This window comes from Balaenoptera ricei, chromosome 3 (assembly GCF_028023285.1).
Source record: "Balaenoptera ricei isolate mBalRic1 chromosome 3, mBalRic1.hap2, whole genome shotgun sequence".
Classification (NCBI taxonomy): domain Eukaryota; kingdom Metazoa; phylum Chordata; class Mammalia; order Artiodactyla; family Balaenopteridae; genus Balaenoptera; species Balaenoptera ricei.
In genome coordinates this window covers 116448940-116468047 of record NC_082641.1, presented here as the reverse complement: position 1 = coordinate 116468047, position 19108 = coordinate 116448940, and the positions used below count along the sequence as shown (strand labels likewise).

General features: G+C 39.5%; 1 protein-coding gene across 1 annotated transcript in view; it reads left to right on the top strand.

Annotated features, from left to right (window-relative positions):
- The window catches only part of ETF1 (eukaryotic translation termination factor 1), a 28215-nt gene extending 9148 nt beyond the window's left edge, over positions 1–19067 (top strand). The window contains exons 3-11 of the mRNA XM_059917192.1: positions 9210–9385; positions 9767–9906; positions 12732–12870; positions 13201–13391; positions 14235–14364; positions 14895–15050; positions 15457–15521; positions 16326–16473; positions 16755–19067. Coding sequence (XP_059773175.1) covers positions 9210–9385; positions 9767–9906; positions 12732–12870; positions 13201–13391; positions 14235–14364; positions 14895–15050; positions 15457–15521; positions 16326–16473; positions 16755–16837 — 1228 coding nt within the window. The 3' untranslated portion in view covers positions 16838–19067. The remainder of the gene's footprint in view (positions 1–9209; positions 9386–9766; positions 9907–12731; positions 12871–13200; positions 13392–14234; positions 14365–14894; positions 15051–15456; positions 15522–16325; positions 16474–16754) is intronic.
- Positions 19068–19108: the final 41 nt, after the last annotated feature.

Below are 19108 nucleotides of genomic sequence, written 5' to 3'. Positions count from 1 at the left end.
GATATCTCCTGGCTTTGCACTGATGTGAGAATGCGAGAGAAATTTTCCAGCTTCTGCTGCTCCCTGGTGGAATATTCCACTAGGTCGATGTGTTTGTTTTTAGTTTTCTTTTTATGACAAAGTAAATTCCTGTAATTGTAGAAAAAATACTCTACTAGATATATACATTTTTGTTTTGGAGGACAGCAATCCTAGTGCTTTGAGGATAAAATGAACCTTCTGTAAACTTTACTTTGTAAAATATTGGGACATCTTGAGTTATTGTATCCTCTAGGATAGAGACTGCTTTAATGTCTCAGCATGTTCAGATATTTGTACTTGTCCCATCTGGTAATGGCATCTAACCCTGAGGTCAGTTGCACAAAACCAATTTCTAGTAACTTTGTCTAGCCTCTTTGAACAGTAACAGAATCCTCCCTTAGTTTGGTATTCTACAAGCTCTTTATAAAAAGCAGCCCCATCCACCTCCTACCTGCATCATAGGTAATATGGGGGACAGGCATCAAGGTGAGGATGAACCAATTAAAGGCAAAAGAAGGCATTCTGAAAGTGTTAGTTTTGTTGTGGTAAAAGACTGATGGGATGGTGTGAGCATTTTAGTGAAGCTAAAGCAGGGACAACTAGTCATTTCTAGGCACATGTTAGTTCCTCTCCAAAGATTGTCAAACTTTTAATTGGTATTTTATTTAGTAGCTTAAAATAAATCTCTGGTGTCCACTTAGAAGAGACTATGTAGAGAAGACCCTATTTTTTATGTTAGCAATTAACCATTTATTCATTCTCAAATGTTTGAGCATCCACTATGTCCTGAAATGAGTTCTGCTTTCAGTAAGTAAGTGTTGTTTCACTGTTGCTTGGTGGAAGAGAAAACAGGTCAGATCTTTGAAGTGACTGATAACCAGATAGAAGTGACTGTCTCTGAATTATATCAGAATATTTAACCCATGCCACAGCTGTAAAATGAAGCCACTTAAGCTATTTAAAGTTTTAGAGGGAAATGAATTTCTGTATTTCTCCCTTGTGATAAATTACAAAACAGCTTCTAGTGTTCTGACCATATTGTTTTGAACTGTGTTTTGGTTTGGTTCTTTTGTTCTGTTGGAAGATTTGGCAGGTTCTGTAACCCAATAAAGGTGATTACCACCTACCACAAAGTCAACTATTATCTCCCTCTTTGGACTTACTCAGATTCAAAGAAGACTACAGCACCACCTAACAGTGTTGCTCCCCACCTCACCCCGCCCCGCCCCGCCCAGCTGTGCTGTGCCCTTAATTCTGGCTTTTACTATTAAAGGCAGGGGGGGTAGGGCACAAGAAGCTATCAAGTTCCATCTAGTTACCATTTAGCAATCTGTCTGCTTCCATGCTAGGCACTTGACATATATTCTCTTACAGAATCCTCATGACCTTGTGAAGTAAGGAGAAACTGAGTCCCAAATGGATTTATGTGTAATTTGCCCTAGGTTGTGCCGATAGGACAGGACAAGAACCCAAAATCTGTCTGATTCGGAAACCTTTGCTCATAACCACCCTCCTATTACGTTCCCATATTAAACTCATATAAAACCATGGTGAATAAAATGACAAAAGGAGTAGTAATTGGAGAGGAACTGATTGATTTTCAGCTGGTGATCCATATAATGTAGCTAGCTTAGTGAATCTCAGAAATGCTGTGTCTGAGATTTAAGTTGAGGTTTGTGAGCTTGAAAGGTGATAGGGGAAACCTTGGCCATCTATATCCTAGGCATATCCCAGACAAACATTGAGATGAAAGCTTCTTGGGGGGCATATACTCTTTAAGTCCCAACTAGAGAGTATAGTAGGCAGTCTCTAAAATGCTCCTGGCCCTAACCTGAAAGTAGTTCTGTTATGTAGGGGTGATAAGATGGATGGCAGGGATTTGATGAGAGGGTTCTGGCTGGAAAAAGTTGGGCACATCTGAGCCATCACAATTCACTGGAGTTGTGTTACTGCTAGGGTAAATGACAGCAGCTTACTTGCAGCAATTGGGCTCTGAGTTTCTCTTTAGGTAGGGGTGAGGTCATGGAATCTCCACTTCAGCTGGCTAAGAGGTCCTGCTTAAAGGCATAGAAAGCAACCCAGACACGGTGATTCTTAACCCTAGTTATGCATTAAAATCTACCTGATTCTGTTTAAATCAATCCATTTGAGAACTGAGACTCTCTTAACCCATAATCACTATCACCCTCACTCTCCCTGTTCAAGAGCTATTGAGTCAGAATATAGAGGAAGGGGAGATCCTTTTGTACCTGAGCATTTTTGTTTTGTTTTTTTTGAAAGCTCTCCAAGGGTTCTGGGACTCTCATGCAAATTGGCCAGTGGACAAGCTTGTGGCTACCACATTTTCTTCCTACCTACCTTTTTAAAGTGTTCTTGAGCATTGTTAATGATGAGCACTGGTGAGATCTTTACAGGTCAAAGAGTACCTAGATTTTTCTTTTTGTTTGTCACTCTTATGACCATCTGCATCAGCAGGCTTCTTGAATCCTAAGGCTGGAACCCTGAGAGCCGCAAAGTTACATAAACATATACCCCACAGCCCAGGCTTTGCTCTGCTTACCTTGTGTTTTCTTCTTTAGAGACCTTTCAGTCCTGACAATCTGAACCTTATGTTTCCCTGTCCATAGTGTTTAGGGGCCATGAAACCTTGGATTAGGTAAGTGACTGGTGGTACTACTCTAGGGAGAGAAACTTTCCTTTCAACGGTCACCTTTGAGAATGAGGGAACAGAAGGCTGTCAGCTATTTCTTTAAATTCCCTTCCTTCCTGAGTTTTGTCTAGTATTATTTACTGTCTGTATTTAGTCTACTTAACAGCTACTTCCTTCTGTCTCCCAGCTGTTTTATTTCTCAGAAGTTAGTCCTCTGGGTGGAAGCACTGCTGAATTCTCCTTTGAAAAGGGAAAGTGCCCCTAAAATGATGAGAAACAAGAAGGGATCTGAGAACAGAGGCCCCTAGAGGCCTTACATGGCACATTGTATGTTGTGTCTTATTTTGCTCAGTTTTTACAACCTGCATGTGAATCATTGCTGTATACCTCATGATTCACTGGCTCTTGAACGAGAGCCTTTTGACTTTGGGAAAGGGACATGGTGACAAAGCAGAGGAGTGGATGAAAACTATTAAAATTAAAGGCGTAGTTTGCATACACTGCCAGCAGCTCCTTAGTGAGAGCTTTATTTCTCATTCTCCCCTTAGGACTGTTTGCTCTACTCTTAAATGAAATACTCAGCTTCCTTGGTTTTATTTTGGTGTTTACACAAACTGGTCTAGCAACTTTGATTGGCTTGTGGGGGTGTGGGCGGGAAGGACTGTTTATTTTGTTTGGAAGCTTTCCTGGAAAAACTTTTTTTTTTTTAATTTATTTTTTAAAACCAGAAGCCTCCTTTTTTTTTTAATTAAAAACAATTTTTTTTATTTATTTATTTTTGGCCACGCAGTGCAGCGTGCGGGATCTTAGTTCCCTGACCAGGGATCGAACCCAAGCCCCCTGCAGTGGAAATGCAGAGTCCTAGCCACTGGACTGCCAGGGAATTCCTAGAAAAACTTTAATTTGCTGTATCAAACCCAACATACAAAACATCAGAGATTATAATGTGGCCTTTAAATTTCTGAAGTAAAAGCCATCCATTTAAATAATCCTTGTTTCCTCATCCCCAGTCAGGTGTCAGATGAATTCAAAAACTTAAGGTTTCCCCCTTAAGACTGGGTAGGGAGAGGCACAAGGGGAAACCAGTGAAAGGTTATTTTTTAAAATATTAGTCAAAATTCAAAATGAGTAAGAAGCCAAGACTAACTTTCAAGTAGTGTTTCAGATTTAGCAACTTGGTAGAAATCTACCAAACAAAATTTTTGGCAAGCTATACTTCCAAACCATTTTTTTAAAGTGGAATCCTATAACAAGATTATGTTCTTAGGTATCTCTACCACTTTGTCCTCTCTAGGATGTTAAATGGATGTGAGTGCAAGGTTGCCCAACTCTGTTGCTATACAGTGAAGTTGCTTAATGGATGCTTATCTTCTTAACCTATCTGCAGTGGAAAGTAAATAGCTGCTTATCTTAAGGTCATTGCTTTGTCCTCCACCTGATTATCTTGCTTTAGGGATTTCCTTTAGGCATTTTGGGTTCACTCAGTTAATTTATCCCAACATCCTTTTTAGCCTCAAACTTTACATCCTTTGGGGTTTGGTGCGCATTAGCTTCCTGAGCTCTATGAGCCTTCACCCCTGCTATCCTTGGAGCCCCTTCTCATTACGTTTCCTACTTACTGCCTCTTTGCTAGTTCCATCTCCTAGGAAACTATTCTGTAAATCAGAGCACATGAGCTTTTTAAAACTGAGCCCTTCTTTTGAGAAGTAACTAACTCCCTTGGTCCCTAAAGATTCCAAAAGCCCCGGGGTAGACAAATATGCTCTTTTGAGAATTGTTCATCTGAAAACAAATACAAGCCAGTGAAGCCCATATTGCAACTTAACCTGTCTTCTTTTTTCCTTATCTTGTGTATTTTCATATTACACAGGTGGCACCTACAATCTAGAACAAGTTTGAAGTTAAATTTACTTGCCCAATTTTTCCAGCCCCTCCTAGATAAAGCAAACTCCTTTTCTCCTCTTTGGCCTATAAGATTTGGCAGAACTCCAGAAGGAATTATCAAAAAGTTTTTTGGAAATTCCTCTTCAGGAACTTAGCAAGATAAATATTGGAAGTAAAGCAGTTTGTTACATTTGATAGCTGAAAAATAGGACCCAGAGCATACTCCTCACTGACTGTAAAGATCATTTTTCTTTTTTTGTAATAGAAGATACCAGTTTGTTTCATTTGAGAATTCTTTTTCTGTCTAATTCAGAAACTGGAACATGGCCACAGGTAGAATTGTATGAGAGCGTTACATCTGACTTAGTGTAAATGTGTGTGTGCATGAGCAAGGGATTGTTCTGAATCACTCTGGTTTGTCAGTACTGTATTTGAAATTTTAGGTGATTTAAATAATGGAACTAGATATACATTTATATAGATGAAGAAATAACTATAGATCAGGTGTGGTGTGTGGATATGCTTTATCTTATATGAAGTGTATCTTGGAAGCAGCTTTTTTTAATGATCATTTTGCTTGTGTTTGTGGTAACAACTAAAGCTGCTTATCATAAATTTGTTTGATTCTCTGGCTTGGCTAGAATATTTGCTCCCCTATCCAAGGGGTGGCAGCAGAGCACACACCATACTTTACCATGTACTGTCATTAATCGACTTGTAGTTTGTTGGGGGAAGTATCACAAAGGTTGTGAACCAGCCTTCTAGATTTGGAGTAGATACCCCAACAGAAACAGTGGTGCTTTTGGAGACAGACATTAGCTGACAGTCTGAGAGCAACTATTTTGATAGTGGAAGAGCTTGATAGCCAGCTTGTCTCCTTCTAAAGAAAACTTGTCTGACTAAGGGACTTGTGGAATTTACCACTAGGAGAAAACTTTCAAAGGGCAGGGTCTTGTGTAAGTGAGGTCCCTTTCCAATGCTGGTACCAAGGTGCACATTTGTGAAGTTAATTTTACTCTAGAAAGATAGTTTCCAGACACTTCCAGATTTTAAACACCTATAGTTACAAAGCTAATATGAGGGGTTTTCTCTACTTTTTGATGTTGTTCCCCTCACTGTCTCTTCCCTTCTTTCTTATGCCACTTGGCACATAAGCCCATTTGACTTGACACTGTACCCATCTTTCTAATTTCTTTTTCTTGCCAACGTCCACCAGACACTGGATATGTGAGATTACATACTCTTGGTGATTGGGGGAAAGTTTAGGTGTTTCTGGCAGTCTTCCCAATTTATCTAAAGAAAGCCCCCACCCATTTCATTATGACACTAATACTTGTAATGATTAAACTTGTCATAGCCTTTAGGGGCATGATCTGTAAGAATCTCAGGAAGTAACTTTCCTACAGACTCATTAAGTATCATGTAGAAACAGTCTGTAAAATGATAATCACATTTCTTAACATGCTTTGACTCATCAGATCAGCTTTTGCCTTCAAAATATAAATTGACTCAATTTATTTATTTACTTTATTTTTATCGAAGTATAGTTGATTTACAGTGTTAATTTCTGCTTTACAGCAAAGTGATCAGTTATACATATATACATTCTTTTTTTATACTCTTTTCATTATGGTTTATCATAGGATTTCTTTTAATTGATTTATTTTTTATTTTTGGCTGCATTGGGTCTTCGTTGCTGCGCGTGGGCTTTCTGTAGTTGTGGCAAGCGGGCGCTCCTCTTCTTTGCGGTGTGCCGGCTTCTCATCGCGGTGGCTTCTCGTTGTGGAGCACGGGCTCTAGGCGCGTGGGCTCAGTAGTTGTGGCACACGGGCTTAGTTGCTCCGTGGCATGAGGGATCTTCGCAGACAAGGGCTCAACCCGTGTCCCCTGCATTGGCAGGTGGATTTTTAACCACTGCGCCACCAGGGAAGCCTGATAATGTAGTTTTATGTTTGCTTCAAAGAGAACTAGGAATATTGAAATGAGGTATTTCTTAACTGGTGGTGCTAGTAAGTATCTCGAGAATGTCTAGGTACAAAAGATATGTTGCTGGCATCAGTATTAAGGTAAGAGTGAGGCTGGTGGCTGCTCATAAGGGACCTCCCATGTGACAAGGCCTTGGGGGTGTCCTCCATAGGTCAGGGTTTAGTCTTGGTTTTTAGTTGTAGAAACTTGAATTTGCTTGAGTACCCAGAGTTGATCAGACTTTCAGTGCATTGCTCTTTTTAATCAAACTCAAAAGTGATTAATATGTAAAATTTATTTAGAGAGAGGTGTGTGTGTGTGGGTGTGACATTGTGTGAATCCAAGGCTCTCGTTTCCCATTGTAAGGATACTTAGGGTGCTAAATTAGTGATTATAAATTTTCGTGGTGAGCCTGGAATTTTATTTATTTATTTTTAATATTTATTTTATTTATTTATTTTTAATATTTATTTTTTTGGCTGCGTCGGGTCTTAGTTGCGGCATGCGGGATCTTTGCGGTGTGGGCTCTGCCTTGTGGCACGTCGGGCTTCTCTCTTGTTGTGGCGTGTGGGTTTTTTTTCTTTCTCTAGTTGTGGCGCGTGGGCTCTGTAGTTTTGCGGCACACCAGCTCTCTCGTTGAGGTGCCCGAGCTCAGTAGTTTTGGTGCGCAGCTTAGTTGCCCCGCGGCATGTGGGTCTTAGTTCCAGGGATCAGGGATCGAACCCACGTCCCCTGCATTGGAAGGCGGATTCTTTACCACTGGACCACCAGGAATTTTAAAGGGGGGGACCAGGATATTAAATTGGTATTTCATCTAGATTTTGGAAAGACTTTTTGCACCATCCTATGATGGCATCATCCTCTGAAGAACCACCAGATTCCAAGCCTCTGCCATAGACTCAAGGTCAAACTCAAGCCTGTTGTCACACCCTTATCAAAGCTTCTCTCTTCATTCCTCAGGGAATGAGGTGTTTCCCAAGAACCCCTTAAAGTGCCTTCTTTACATATTATATAACTAATATTCATTCAGATAATTGAGCACCTACCATATTTTTTTTTAATTGAAGTATAGTTGATTGTAAATCAAACTGCTGTACAGCAGAGTGATTCAGTTATACATACGTATTCCTTTTCATATTCTTTTCCATTATGGTTTATTACAGGATATTGAATATAGTTGCCTGTGCTATACAGTGGGATCTTGGTGTTTATTTTATATATACTAGTTTATAGTTATACTATCTGCGAATCCCAAACTCCTGATTTATCCCTCCCCCACCCACTTTCTCCTTTGGTAACCATAAGTTTGTTTTCTACATCTGTGAGTCTGTTTCTGTTTTGTAAGGAAGTTCATTTGTGTCATATTTTTAGATTCCACATGTAAGTGATATCATATGGTATTTGTCTCTGTCTGATTTCACTTAGTATGATAGTCTCTAGGTCCATCCATTTTGCTGCAGATAGCATTATTTCATTCTTTTTTATGGCTGAGTAGTATTCGTGTGTGTGTGTGTGTGTGTGTGTGTGTGCGTGTGTTTACCACATCCTTATCCATTCATCTGTCGATGGACATTTAGGTTGCTTCCATGTCTTGGTTATTGTAGATAGTGCTGCTGTGAACATTGGGGTGCATGTATCATTTCAAATTTTCGAGTTTTCTCTGGATATATGCCCAGGAGTGGGATTGCTGGATCATATGGTAGTTATATTTTTAGTTTTTTAAAGAACCTCCATACTGTTTTCCATAGTAGCTGCACCATTTTACATTCTCACCAACAGTGTAGGGAGGGTTCCCTTTTCTCTACACCCTATCATTTGTTATTTGTAAACTTTTTGATGATAGCCATTCTGACTGTTGTGAGGCGATACCTCATTGTAGTTTTGATGTGCATTTCTCTGATAATTAGCAATGTTGAGCATCTTTTCATGAAATGTCTATTTAGGTCTTCTGCCTATTTTTGATTGGGTTGTTTGTTTTTTGTTATTGAGTTGTATGAGCTGTTTGTATACTTTGGAAATTAAGCCCTTGTCAGTCTCATCATTTGCAAATATTTTCTTGCATTTAGTAGGTTGTCTTTTTGTTTTGTTTATGGTTTCTTTGCTGTGCAAAAGTTTACAAGTTTGATTAGGTCCCATTTGTTTATTTTTGCTTTTATTTCTATTGCCTTGGGAGACTGACCTAAGAAAACACTGGTATGATTTATGTCTGAAAATGTTTTGTCTATGTTCTCTTCTAGGAGCTCTATGGTGTCATGTCTTGTATTTAAGTCTTTCAGCGTCTTGAGTTTATTTTTGTGTATGGTGTGAGGGGGTGTTCTAACTTCATTGATTTACAGGCGGCCGCCCAGCTTTCCCAGCACCACTTGCTGAAGAGACTGTCTTTTCTCCATTGTATATTCTTGCCTCTTTGTCAAAGATTGACTGTAGGTGTGTGGGTTTATTTCTGGGCTCTCAATTCTGTTCCATTGTTCTATATATGTTTGTTTTTGGAGCACCTACCGTATTCTGAACACAATTCCTAGCTCTGGGTACACTTTGATTACAGTGGTGTAGCCGCTACCTTCGTGGTCACCTTGAGAGTGATTTATTTCTACTATTTTAGGGGCGTCTCACTTTTAACTCCCTTTACTAATGATAACTCTTTACTTATGTGGTACTTAAACCTCTAATGCTATGCTTTCTTCGACAGCAATGGCACAAGCATGATATCATTGATCATTCCTCCCAAAGACCAGATTTCACGAGTGGCAAAAATGTTAGCAGATGAGTTTGGAACTGCATCTAACATTAAGTCACGAGTAAACCGCCTTTCAGTCCTGGGAGCCATTACATCTGTACAACAAAGACTCAAACTTTATAACAAAGGTAATCTGGAGCTTGATCATTTACCTCCTCTACTTTGTTTGTCTTGGTTGTATTTTCCACTTTGATCCTGCCATGATGCTTTCGGTCACTAGTGTTTTCTTCACCCAGCCATAAGCATTGTCCCTTTGGTCTTTTTTTTCCCCCCTATTTTTTGAAAGTTAAGTAGTATTCACTGTACTTAAAATAATAAATCCTCCTTTTTAACACATCTCAAGTTTCAAAATTAGGGAGAGAAATCTGCCTGAGAGATTTACAGATATTTCCACTTTATTTAAATTATGATTTAAAGGGGCAGGAACAACAGGCTGTGGGAACATTTTCTATTAATTGAGGACAATTAGGTGTGGATATAAGTAGAGAAATTGTTTGCGTTCTTTGCAGTACCTCCAAATGGCCTGGTTGTTTACTGTGGTACAATTGTAACAGAAGAAGGAAAAGAAAAGAAAGTCAACATTGACTTTGAACCTTTCAAACCAATTAATACTTCATTGTATTTGTGTGACAACAAATTCCATACAGAGGTAAGAAGTTCATCGAATATTTTCATTACCCCGAAAGAAACCCCATACCCATTAGCAGTCATTCCCAGTCCTCCCTCCCTTCCCCCATACCCCAAGATCTCTCAGCTCTAGGCTACCCCTAATCTGTTTTCTATCTCTGTGGATTTGCTTGTGCTGGGCATTTCAATATAAATGGAATGATAGAATGGGTGGCCTTTTGTGCCTAGCTTCTTTCACTTAGCACGTTTTCAAGGTTCATCCATGTTGTGGAATGTATTGTGCTTCATTCCTTTTTATTACCAAATAATATTTGCCACATTTTACTTATTTAACATCATTTGATGAATATGTTGTTTCCACTGTTTGTTATGAATAATACTGCTTTGAACATACATGTACAAGTTTTTGTATATCCATATGTTTTCATTGGGGGCAGGTATATACCTAGGAGTGGAATTTCTGGGTTATATGGTAACTGTTAAACCGTTTCAGGAATTGCCAGGCTGTTCTAATTGTGCCATTTTACAAGGCTGGCTTTTTTTTTTTTTTTACATTATTATGGCACTGAATGATATGATCATTCAGCATGTTTGAGGAAAGTGCTAAGCTGGGTTTGAAGAACTAATTAGAAGCAAAGAAATAATTGGTTACCTGATCTCCATGTCTCCCTATGTATCCATGATACTTGCCTACATTTCTCGCTCTCTTAGTTTTCAGCTCACAAACTGTAAAATCTTTATTAGCAGGTCCATAAGAGCTTTCCCCCCCGCCCCCATAAAACTTTTGAGTGACAAGAGCTGCCATAATATGATGAACATTAAGGGTGGAAAGGAAACCTCATTAGAGTGACCTAAATCAGTCAACAGTAGAACAATCAGGAATTCACAGCTGGCTCCTAGTTCAGTCTCTTGCCTTTCATCGACCTAGGGGAAAACCTCTACAGTGGAATTAGAACTGACATTTGTCAACATAGTTTACAATGGATGATTTTGCTAACTTGACAGGAAGTTCAGTTCCAGTCAGATCTTGAGCGGTTGCATAGATGGTGGAGACTGATTTTCTCTTGGCTATCACAGCCTCCTTCTGGCAAAAGCTTCATTGGAGAAGCTCTTTGCCACCCTCTCCCACTTAACTGTTGTCTGGTTTGATGAAAGCAGATTTTAAATCTTGTTGATTTAAAATAGTACCTGGTACTCATGTTACCTAGTTTTAGCTTACTTATTAAGTTAGCTTCATTGGTTTTTCTAAACCTTAACTCCTCTTCCAAGACACCATTTCATCGTGCTAGCTTTATTTATTTTGGCTTTAACGTGTTATGTCAATAACTACATACGAATGTGGCATACTGAACAATACAACTTGTGTCATGTTTAATCGGGATATTTATACATTCTTATAAGGGATAAATCTATTCCCTGGTGAGCAGGCTTGTTAAAAACCTAAATTAATCAAGCTGCGTATCAGAGGTTATTGGGATAAGGCAAAATTTTTAACGTGGGCAATATTCATGTCTTTTTTTTAATATCCGCCAACACGTTGTTTTATTTTTTTTGTTTTGCTTTGTTTTATAAATTTATTTTATTTATTTATTTTTGGCTGCGTTGGGTCTTCAGTGCTATGCACGGGCTTTCTCTAGTTGCAGCGAGCAGGGGCTACTCTGCATTGCGGTGTGCGAGCTTCTCATTGCAGTGGCTTCTCTTGTTGTGGAGCACGGGCTCTATGTGCACAGGCTTCAGTAGTTGTGGCACGTGGGCTCAGTAGTTGTGGCACGTGGGCTCAGTATTTGTGGCTCGCAGGCTTCAGTAGTTGTGCCATATGGGCTTAGTTGCTCCGTGGCATGTGGGATCTTCCCAGACCAGGGCTCGAATGCGTGTCCCCTGCATTGGCAGGCAGATTCTTAACCACTGCGCCACCAGAGAAGCCCAATATTCATGTCTTAATGCTAATTATCAGGCGTGCTTTGGTTAAAGGGTGATTCTTAGTGATTAATCTGCTTTCCAGTCAATTCCTGAAGGAGCTATTTTCTTCCTCAGTTAAATGGTATGGGTAATAACTTCTTAGTGCTAAAGAGGCTGCCACCTAGTAATTAGTCATCCACCAAGTCTATAGAATTTAAACTCCATCATGGAAAGTCTTGCCCATCTATATGGGTCCCAGGACTATTTAAATATTTTCTCTTTCAGGAGGCAGAAATACAATGATATAATGCTAACCCAGAAGGAGGATTTTCCCCCATAAAAATTCAGAATTATTACCTGTAGTACCTTCAATATACAATTGAGTTTTAGATCCTGATATCATTAATGATACTCAAGACATAGTTAAATAAAACATTTAAAAATTAGATCTTTTTATACACTGTTTCTGGGTTTTGTACTCAGTGAGTACTACTCTAGAGTTGATTTACAAGATACTCTTATTTGCCATAGTGAATACCGCCTATTAATGCTGGGGTTATTAATGGTAACAGAAAGTCAACTTTTGGAGGTTAGACTTTGAATTTGAACGTTATTTTCCCTAGACCATCATCAGTCTAAAATCAAGGACCTAGGAAGAATTTGAGCCCTGTAACTCTGTATTAGTTTTGCATTCCTGTGCCTAGGTCAGCTTTGTAAAAAGGCTTCACGTTGATATTGTTGGTTTTCTCCTGCATCTGGTTCAGATTTGTCCATATGAGTTACATATTTATAGCTGAAGTCTATAAGTTACTCCATGAAATGGTTTTTCTGTAGTACTCATACCGTTCTAAGTGAGTGGAGAGGGCTTGTATATGTCCCTTTGGATTTTTGTCTTGACTTTAGCAAAGCTTTGAGGTTTATTGTGTGGTACCTGTGTTTGCTTTTCAGGCTCTTACAGCACTACTTTCAGATGATAGCAAGTTTGGCTTCATTGTAATAGATGGTAGTGGTGCACTTTTTGGCACACTCCAAGGAAATACAAGAGAAGTTCTGCACAAATTCACCGTGGATCTCCCAAAGAAACATGGTAATCTAGGAAGAGAACATGAGCACCTTTGCTTTGTGTCTAACATTAAAGAAGCAAATTGTATAAATAGGGGAAAGTAAATCCAGATGATGGGAGAAGCATCATGCAGTGACTCATTGGTGCTTGTGGCTCTTTTGACTAGAGAATTAGTGGTCACTCTGTGAAAGCCAGTAATAGCTTATACCAAACATTTAAGTTAAGGGAATAGTGATTTTCCTCTTTCTCCTTTCCTTGGGGAATAGCATGATTATATAGTTACTTTTTAATTAGCAAGGCATCTTGTACTTCTTAATAATTGACTTTTTCTCTCACCACTTTTCTTTGTCAAAGGTAGAGGAGGTCAATCAGCCTTGCGTTTTGCCCGTTTAAGAATGGAAAAGCGACATAACTATGTTCGGAAAGTAGCTGAGACTGCTGTGCAGCTGTTTATTTCTGGGGACAAAGTGAATGTTGCTGGTCTTGTTTTAGCTGGATCAGCTGACTTTAAAACTGAACTAAGTCAATCTGATATGTTTGATCAGGTAAGTGAGAAGTAGATGCTCCTTTATGTAAGTTTCTAGGTGGGAGTAGTTGAGTTCTTTGAGTGCCGGGACACGCACATCTTTTTTACTTTTACAGTGAAAAATTCTGTGTTAAAAACCTAGCTCTGAGTGGACAAAATTCCATGTGTATTATTAGGAATATTAGGAGATATTCCCCCATGTCTTTCTGGACTTTTTTTCTTTTGAAATCAGCCATTTTTTGGATGGTATCTTTCTGGACCCTATGTTGGCCCCTGATTTTAGTGGGTTGCCATAATTGGCTTTAAAATGGAGTTTGATTTCAAAGAAACTAGGACTGGTTTTTCCTGTCTTTTTCTAACTTATTCCTGGAGGTAAGTAAAGCATTGAACCTCTCAGCAATATGACAGAGCTGATTAAGCCTAAAGTGTTTAATCCAGAAAGCTCTATTGGGTTATGACTTGGGCTGGCCATAACACATTCCCAAGGTGTTCTTCTGGTGTGGGGTAGTAGCATTACAGTAGAAGGCTCACTAAAGAAGCTGTCTTATATACTCTTACCACCTTATATAGCAGGAACCAATAGTTCCTCCTTTCCTTCACAAGATACTTTGTTTTGTTTGTGTTTAATGAGTTAGGCTTTTATAGGTCTGACAGAATGTGTGATATCGTTGGCTAAGGAAGTTTATCCTGGCAGTGTTCTTCAGTGAGACCTATACAAGAGTAAATTGGGCTCTTTCCTCTCCTCTTGAGGCTTCACTGATCATGTTGCTAGTTTTGCATGCCATTAAAAGGTAATGGGTCTTGGTAAGGGTGTTTTGAAGTACTAATGATGTGCTTTTTAAATTTTTTTTAATTGTGTCAGAGGTTGCAATCAAAAGTTTTAAAATTAGTTGATATATCTTATGGTGGTGAAAATGGATTCAACCAAGCTATTGAGTTATCTACTGAAGTCCTCTCCAACGTGAAGTTCATTCAAGAGAAGAAGTTAATAGGTATCAGTGAAATGCAACTTACTTACTGTGAAATGTTTTTGTATGTATATGTGTATGTATATATGTACGAAACAAAACACTGAAAAGGTAAAAGGAAGATTTAGCATTTTAATTTAAGTCCTCAGTGGAATCATTAATCTCTCTTTAGTTGTTAAGTCTAATAAATGTGTTTGTTTTTCTACTGTTTTTACCCTTTGGCAATAGGAACCAAACTTCAGTTAGATTTCCCATATTAATTATCCTTTGTAATAGAGTGATGAATAGAGAGCTCAAATTAAAGATTAATGGGGCCATTGTTTGGCTTTGTTTCTAATTTGACACACATTTCCAAGTGATTGTGTATTTGGCCCAACTGTTACCTCTTCAGAGTCATTTTCTGGAGCCTCAACTAGCAGTGTGATTTTTCACTGACATTTGGCACTTACTTATTTTTAAGTTGACTTTTTTCTCTCCCTGATTTTGAGTAAGAAGCTCTGTATCTACAAAAGAAACCTTAATATATGTTCTTAATGACCTGTCCCTAACCACAGGGCGATACTTTGATGAAATCAGCCAGGACACGGGCAAGTACTGTTTTGGAGTTGAAGATACACTAAAGGCTTTAGAAATGGGAGCTGTAGAGATTCTAATAGTCTATGAAAATCTGGATATAATGAGATATGTTCTTCATTGCCAAGGCACAGAAGGTATGAGAATTAGAAAATAAGATGACTATTACTGACCTGTGTATTCAAGAAGCCTGGGGGGGAGATTTGGGAAAGGTGGCTGATTTCAGGAGCAATCAAAAGGCAGATCTATACCGTGTTCCCCAGTCTTTCAGTCTGTATCTAATTGAACTGATAAATGTCTACCTAAGATTGTTAAATTTTTTGAGGACAAGGGCTATATCTTAAATATCTTTGGTGTTTCCTTATGATAGGAGCAGTGTACCTGGTAGACATTCATTCATTGCATGCTGACTAATGTTCTTATGAAAAGGTTTCTAGAATGAGTTCAGGAGCTCTTTCATCTAACCTGATTCATCTCATGGAACTTAAACCTGTTAGTATATGAGAAGCAGGTTAACACATTCTTTTTTCCCCAATGCTGCAGAGGAGAAAATTCTCTATCTAACTCCAGAACAAGAGAAGGATAAATCTCATTTTACAGACAAAGAGGTATGTGATTGGTTTGGTGATCCATACAAGGAAACATAAATCCATATGTTGTTAGAGCCCTGGCAGCACAGAGTAGCATCAGCCTTGGAAAACCAAACCTCATACTTGCTGGCAGTGGGGAGTACCGGGAGGTGGTCAGCTCCTGTATGCCACATACTGATCTGATTCCAAAGAAGGAGGTCAGGTCATGGTTACTGTGGTTCCTTATTTTAAAAGAAAACATTCTCATACTTGAAAAATGTTTGAGAGGAAGATTAAATAGTTCCTCTCCTGCACTGTGAAATCTGTGCTGCTTTCTTCATTTACTTTACCAGCTCTTCTACTACAGCACCTTCTACAGGTTTGGCCTAACTGCATCACCACAGCTTCAAGTGTTAACCTGGTCAGCACAGGTCCCTTTTAATTGGTAGCTTCTTCAAGTTCTGAGTTGAAGGACTTTGGTTTTTACAAGGCTGCTCCAAAAAGCAGTTCTGGCATGTCTCGGCTGTTGAATGAGTGCTGCCTAGAGACACTTTATAACAGCCTGACTTCTAGACAACAGGAGGAACCATAAGTTGAAAAACTGCTAAGTGTGTGTTAACATTTCATTATTGAGGCTAGAGCCTGGGGAGGAATGTTGTTTCAAGTAATCAGAATTTCCATGCTGTTGCAATTATATCACCAGAAACCGTAATTTGCTTACAGTTTCACACACATAGATATAATGACAGGGACAAGGAGAATGTTGGCAGGCAAGGGAGCAAGCGTTCCTGTCTTGATATATCCTAATCCCATTGTTTCTGTATCTCGTGGCTGCCCCTGCAGACAGGACAAGAACATGAGCTGATTGAGAGCATGCCCCTGCTGGAGTGGTTTGCTAACAACTATAAAAAATTTGGAGCTACATTGGAAATTGTCACAGATAAGTCACAAGAAGGATCCCAGTTTGTGAAAGGATTTGGTGGAATTGGAGGTGAGTAGCAAATCAGAAAACTAATAGCCAGGGTCTCAGGCCACAGCCTTTTCCTGGCTATCCCAAAATAACGTTAACTTCAGGTGAGGTGTGCTCATCATCCACTGAGGCAGGGGATTGAGGCAGCACATGGCTGCAGGTTCCTTGGTTGGGACCACTTTTTATCATCTCTTTGCTTTCTATAATTCTGCAAGGGGATTGGGCTTCCCTTAATAGAGGGAACGTGCTCCCCACCCCCCAGTTCTGTGAACCACAGCTATTGACTCTGTCTGTTTCCCCAGGTATCTTGCGGTACCGAGTAGATTTCCAGGGAATGGAATACCAAGGAGGAGATGATGAATTTTTTGACCTTGATGACTACTAGGTAGTCGACATGGGTCCGGCAAAACGTGCCTCACCCTCCAGCATCCAACCCAAGGAGCATACCCGTGGTGGAATCCAAACAGATCCCTGCCTTACAATTGGAACATTTCCAGAACTTAGTCCATGAGCATTGGATATTGAAAAGAAAAGCGAAACAAAAACCAGACCCAACCCTACACTTTGGTTTGTCATGGTGTCAGCGCAGCAGCCTACAACTAAGTTCCTAAATGCCACTTTGGACTAATTTAAAAAAGAATCCCAGTTTTTACTTTTACTTGATGGTGAAATTGGTTGCTCTTGTATTTTATGAAAAAAAAAAATGATTTTTTTAACCTTCATACATAGAAGCAAAATACTTTAACTGCTGTAAACCTTCAAAAGTTAATAGAAATGAGATCATACTGGTTTGTTTCTTATTTTGATTGGAGAAAAATTAAATTGCTGCATTTCGCAGTGACCCATTTACATGGCATTCTCAGCTTAGACTGCATAAGAAGAAATACATGTGGTGAAATGTTGGAACCATTTCTCTCTTGGTCTCTGTTTAATGTTGAAAGGGTGAGCTAATAGGAGGCAGTTTCAACTTCACTCCCTCATACTACCCCTCCCCTCCAGACTGTCAGTTTCAAGGATGCAGATTGTATTGCAAAGATAAACTGACACATGAAGCATTTGGGCCAGTGCTCTGTTTCCTTCCATCTGTTTTGCAGGCGCATTTGTGCCCGGGGTTTGGGAGCCCTTAGCATCAATTGCTTTGACAAGGGTTTGCATAATCTTGCATACTAGAAACCAGCTTGGGATGGATATGATGGGGCTTCTGTGCTATTGCTGGGATTGGGAGAAATAAAACATGCAATTTAAGTGGAAGCAAAGAAATTTAAAGAATATTTTATTTTGCTTGGGTCTGTCCTTGGCAAAAGGGAGGTGGTCATGTTTTCCTTGTGTTGGGTGGCATGAGATTATGTGAATGTTTTGATTTTTTAAAAATGAACTGCAAGGTTTTCACAGGAACGACAGACAAGACATGTATGACTGTGCATGTAATTGTAAACCCCTGACGTCCTGGTGGGGTTGGAGCATCTGTTTCAAATACGGGACTTACAAGCACCTCTCATAGGAGAAATTATGGGAGGAGGGTGGGAAGGGCATGGGTGGGAAGGGATGGGACACAGCTTCTGGCACCAAGGACTTAACCACGTTGGATCCAAAAGTGGGCCTGAAAACCTGAAGCTTATGCTTCACAGCTGGGCTGTAAATCGGACTTGACCCCAGCTGACATGCAAGGTCATGGCGTGCCTGAGGTGGTGACAGTGAACAAAGTGTGTAGGACGTGCCCAGCGGTAGCAATGGAAAAAAGTATACCAAATGGACTTTGAAGGACCAAAGGTTTTTAAAAGTCAATTGGTATCACCCCACACTGCTAGGGTAGTGGGGTGCATTTGGTTTTCAAATTGGGTACTTTTAACACTTTAGTGCCTGACTGCTGTTCTTCACTGACTTGACTCAGTCACTCGTAGCTTTATTGGTCTGAACCAGCTCCTTGTTTCCAGGTTACAGACCTGCCTATCGTTCCAATAATCCTGTTTCACTTGAATGAAGGGAGTATGTCTTAAATGTAAAGCTTCTGGTTCTCACACTGTACTCTGAGGTCCAAATGACTGTCTATGTATAACCTGATGTCTCAACCCCCAGTGAGAAGAGTCAATTCTTTGGTATTCACCAACGCGGGAGGCTTCACCGGAGCAGGCTTTTGCTTTGGGCTCTGCTGTTTGTTTGCAGAACACCCAAGAGCGAGCAAACATGCTCTCTTCATAGCAGTACCTTAGGGTTTTGCCATTGTAAATGGGTCTAATGTGATATGACAAGACCAGAGAAATTGGATGTAAATTTACATTTTTGAATATGCTTGTTGTTTCACATGATACATTTAGGGTATGCAGCTCCTTTTGTAGTTTTTATTTTTACTATTTAAGTTTGGAAATGATGCCAAATTTTTGTATTTCTTTAATCAATGTGTTCTCTTTGGTGATATATATTGCATTATATATTGATGTGTGTATCAATATATACTGATATGTATTACACTTACACATACAAACACATAAATAAGAGGGGGTGAAAACCGTAGCCTTTGCATTCTCTATAGCCTCTACGGAGAGATCCTAAGCAGCAAAATCTTGGTGTTGTGATGTACAGAAATGGAGAAGAGTATTAAACCATATTTAAGAATATACCTTGTGTGCTTGAGATTCTTTAGGACTGTTCCTAAGAA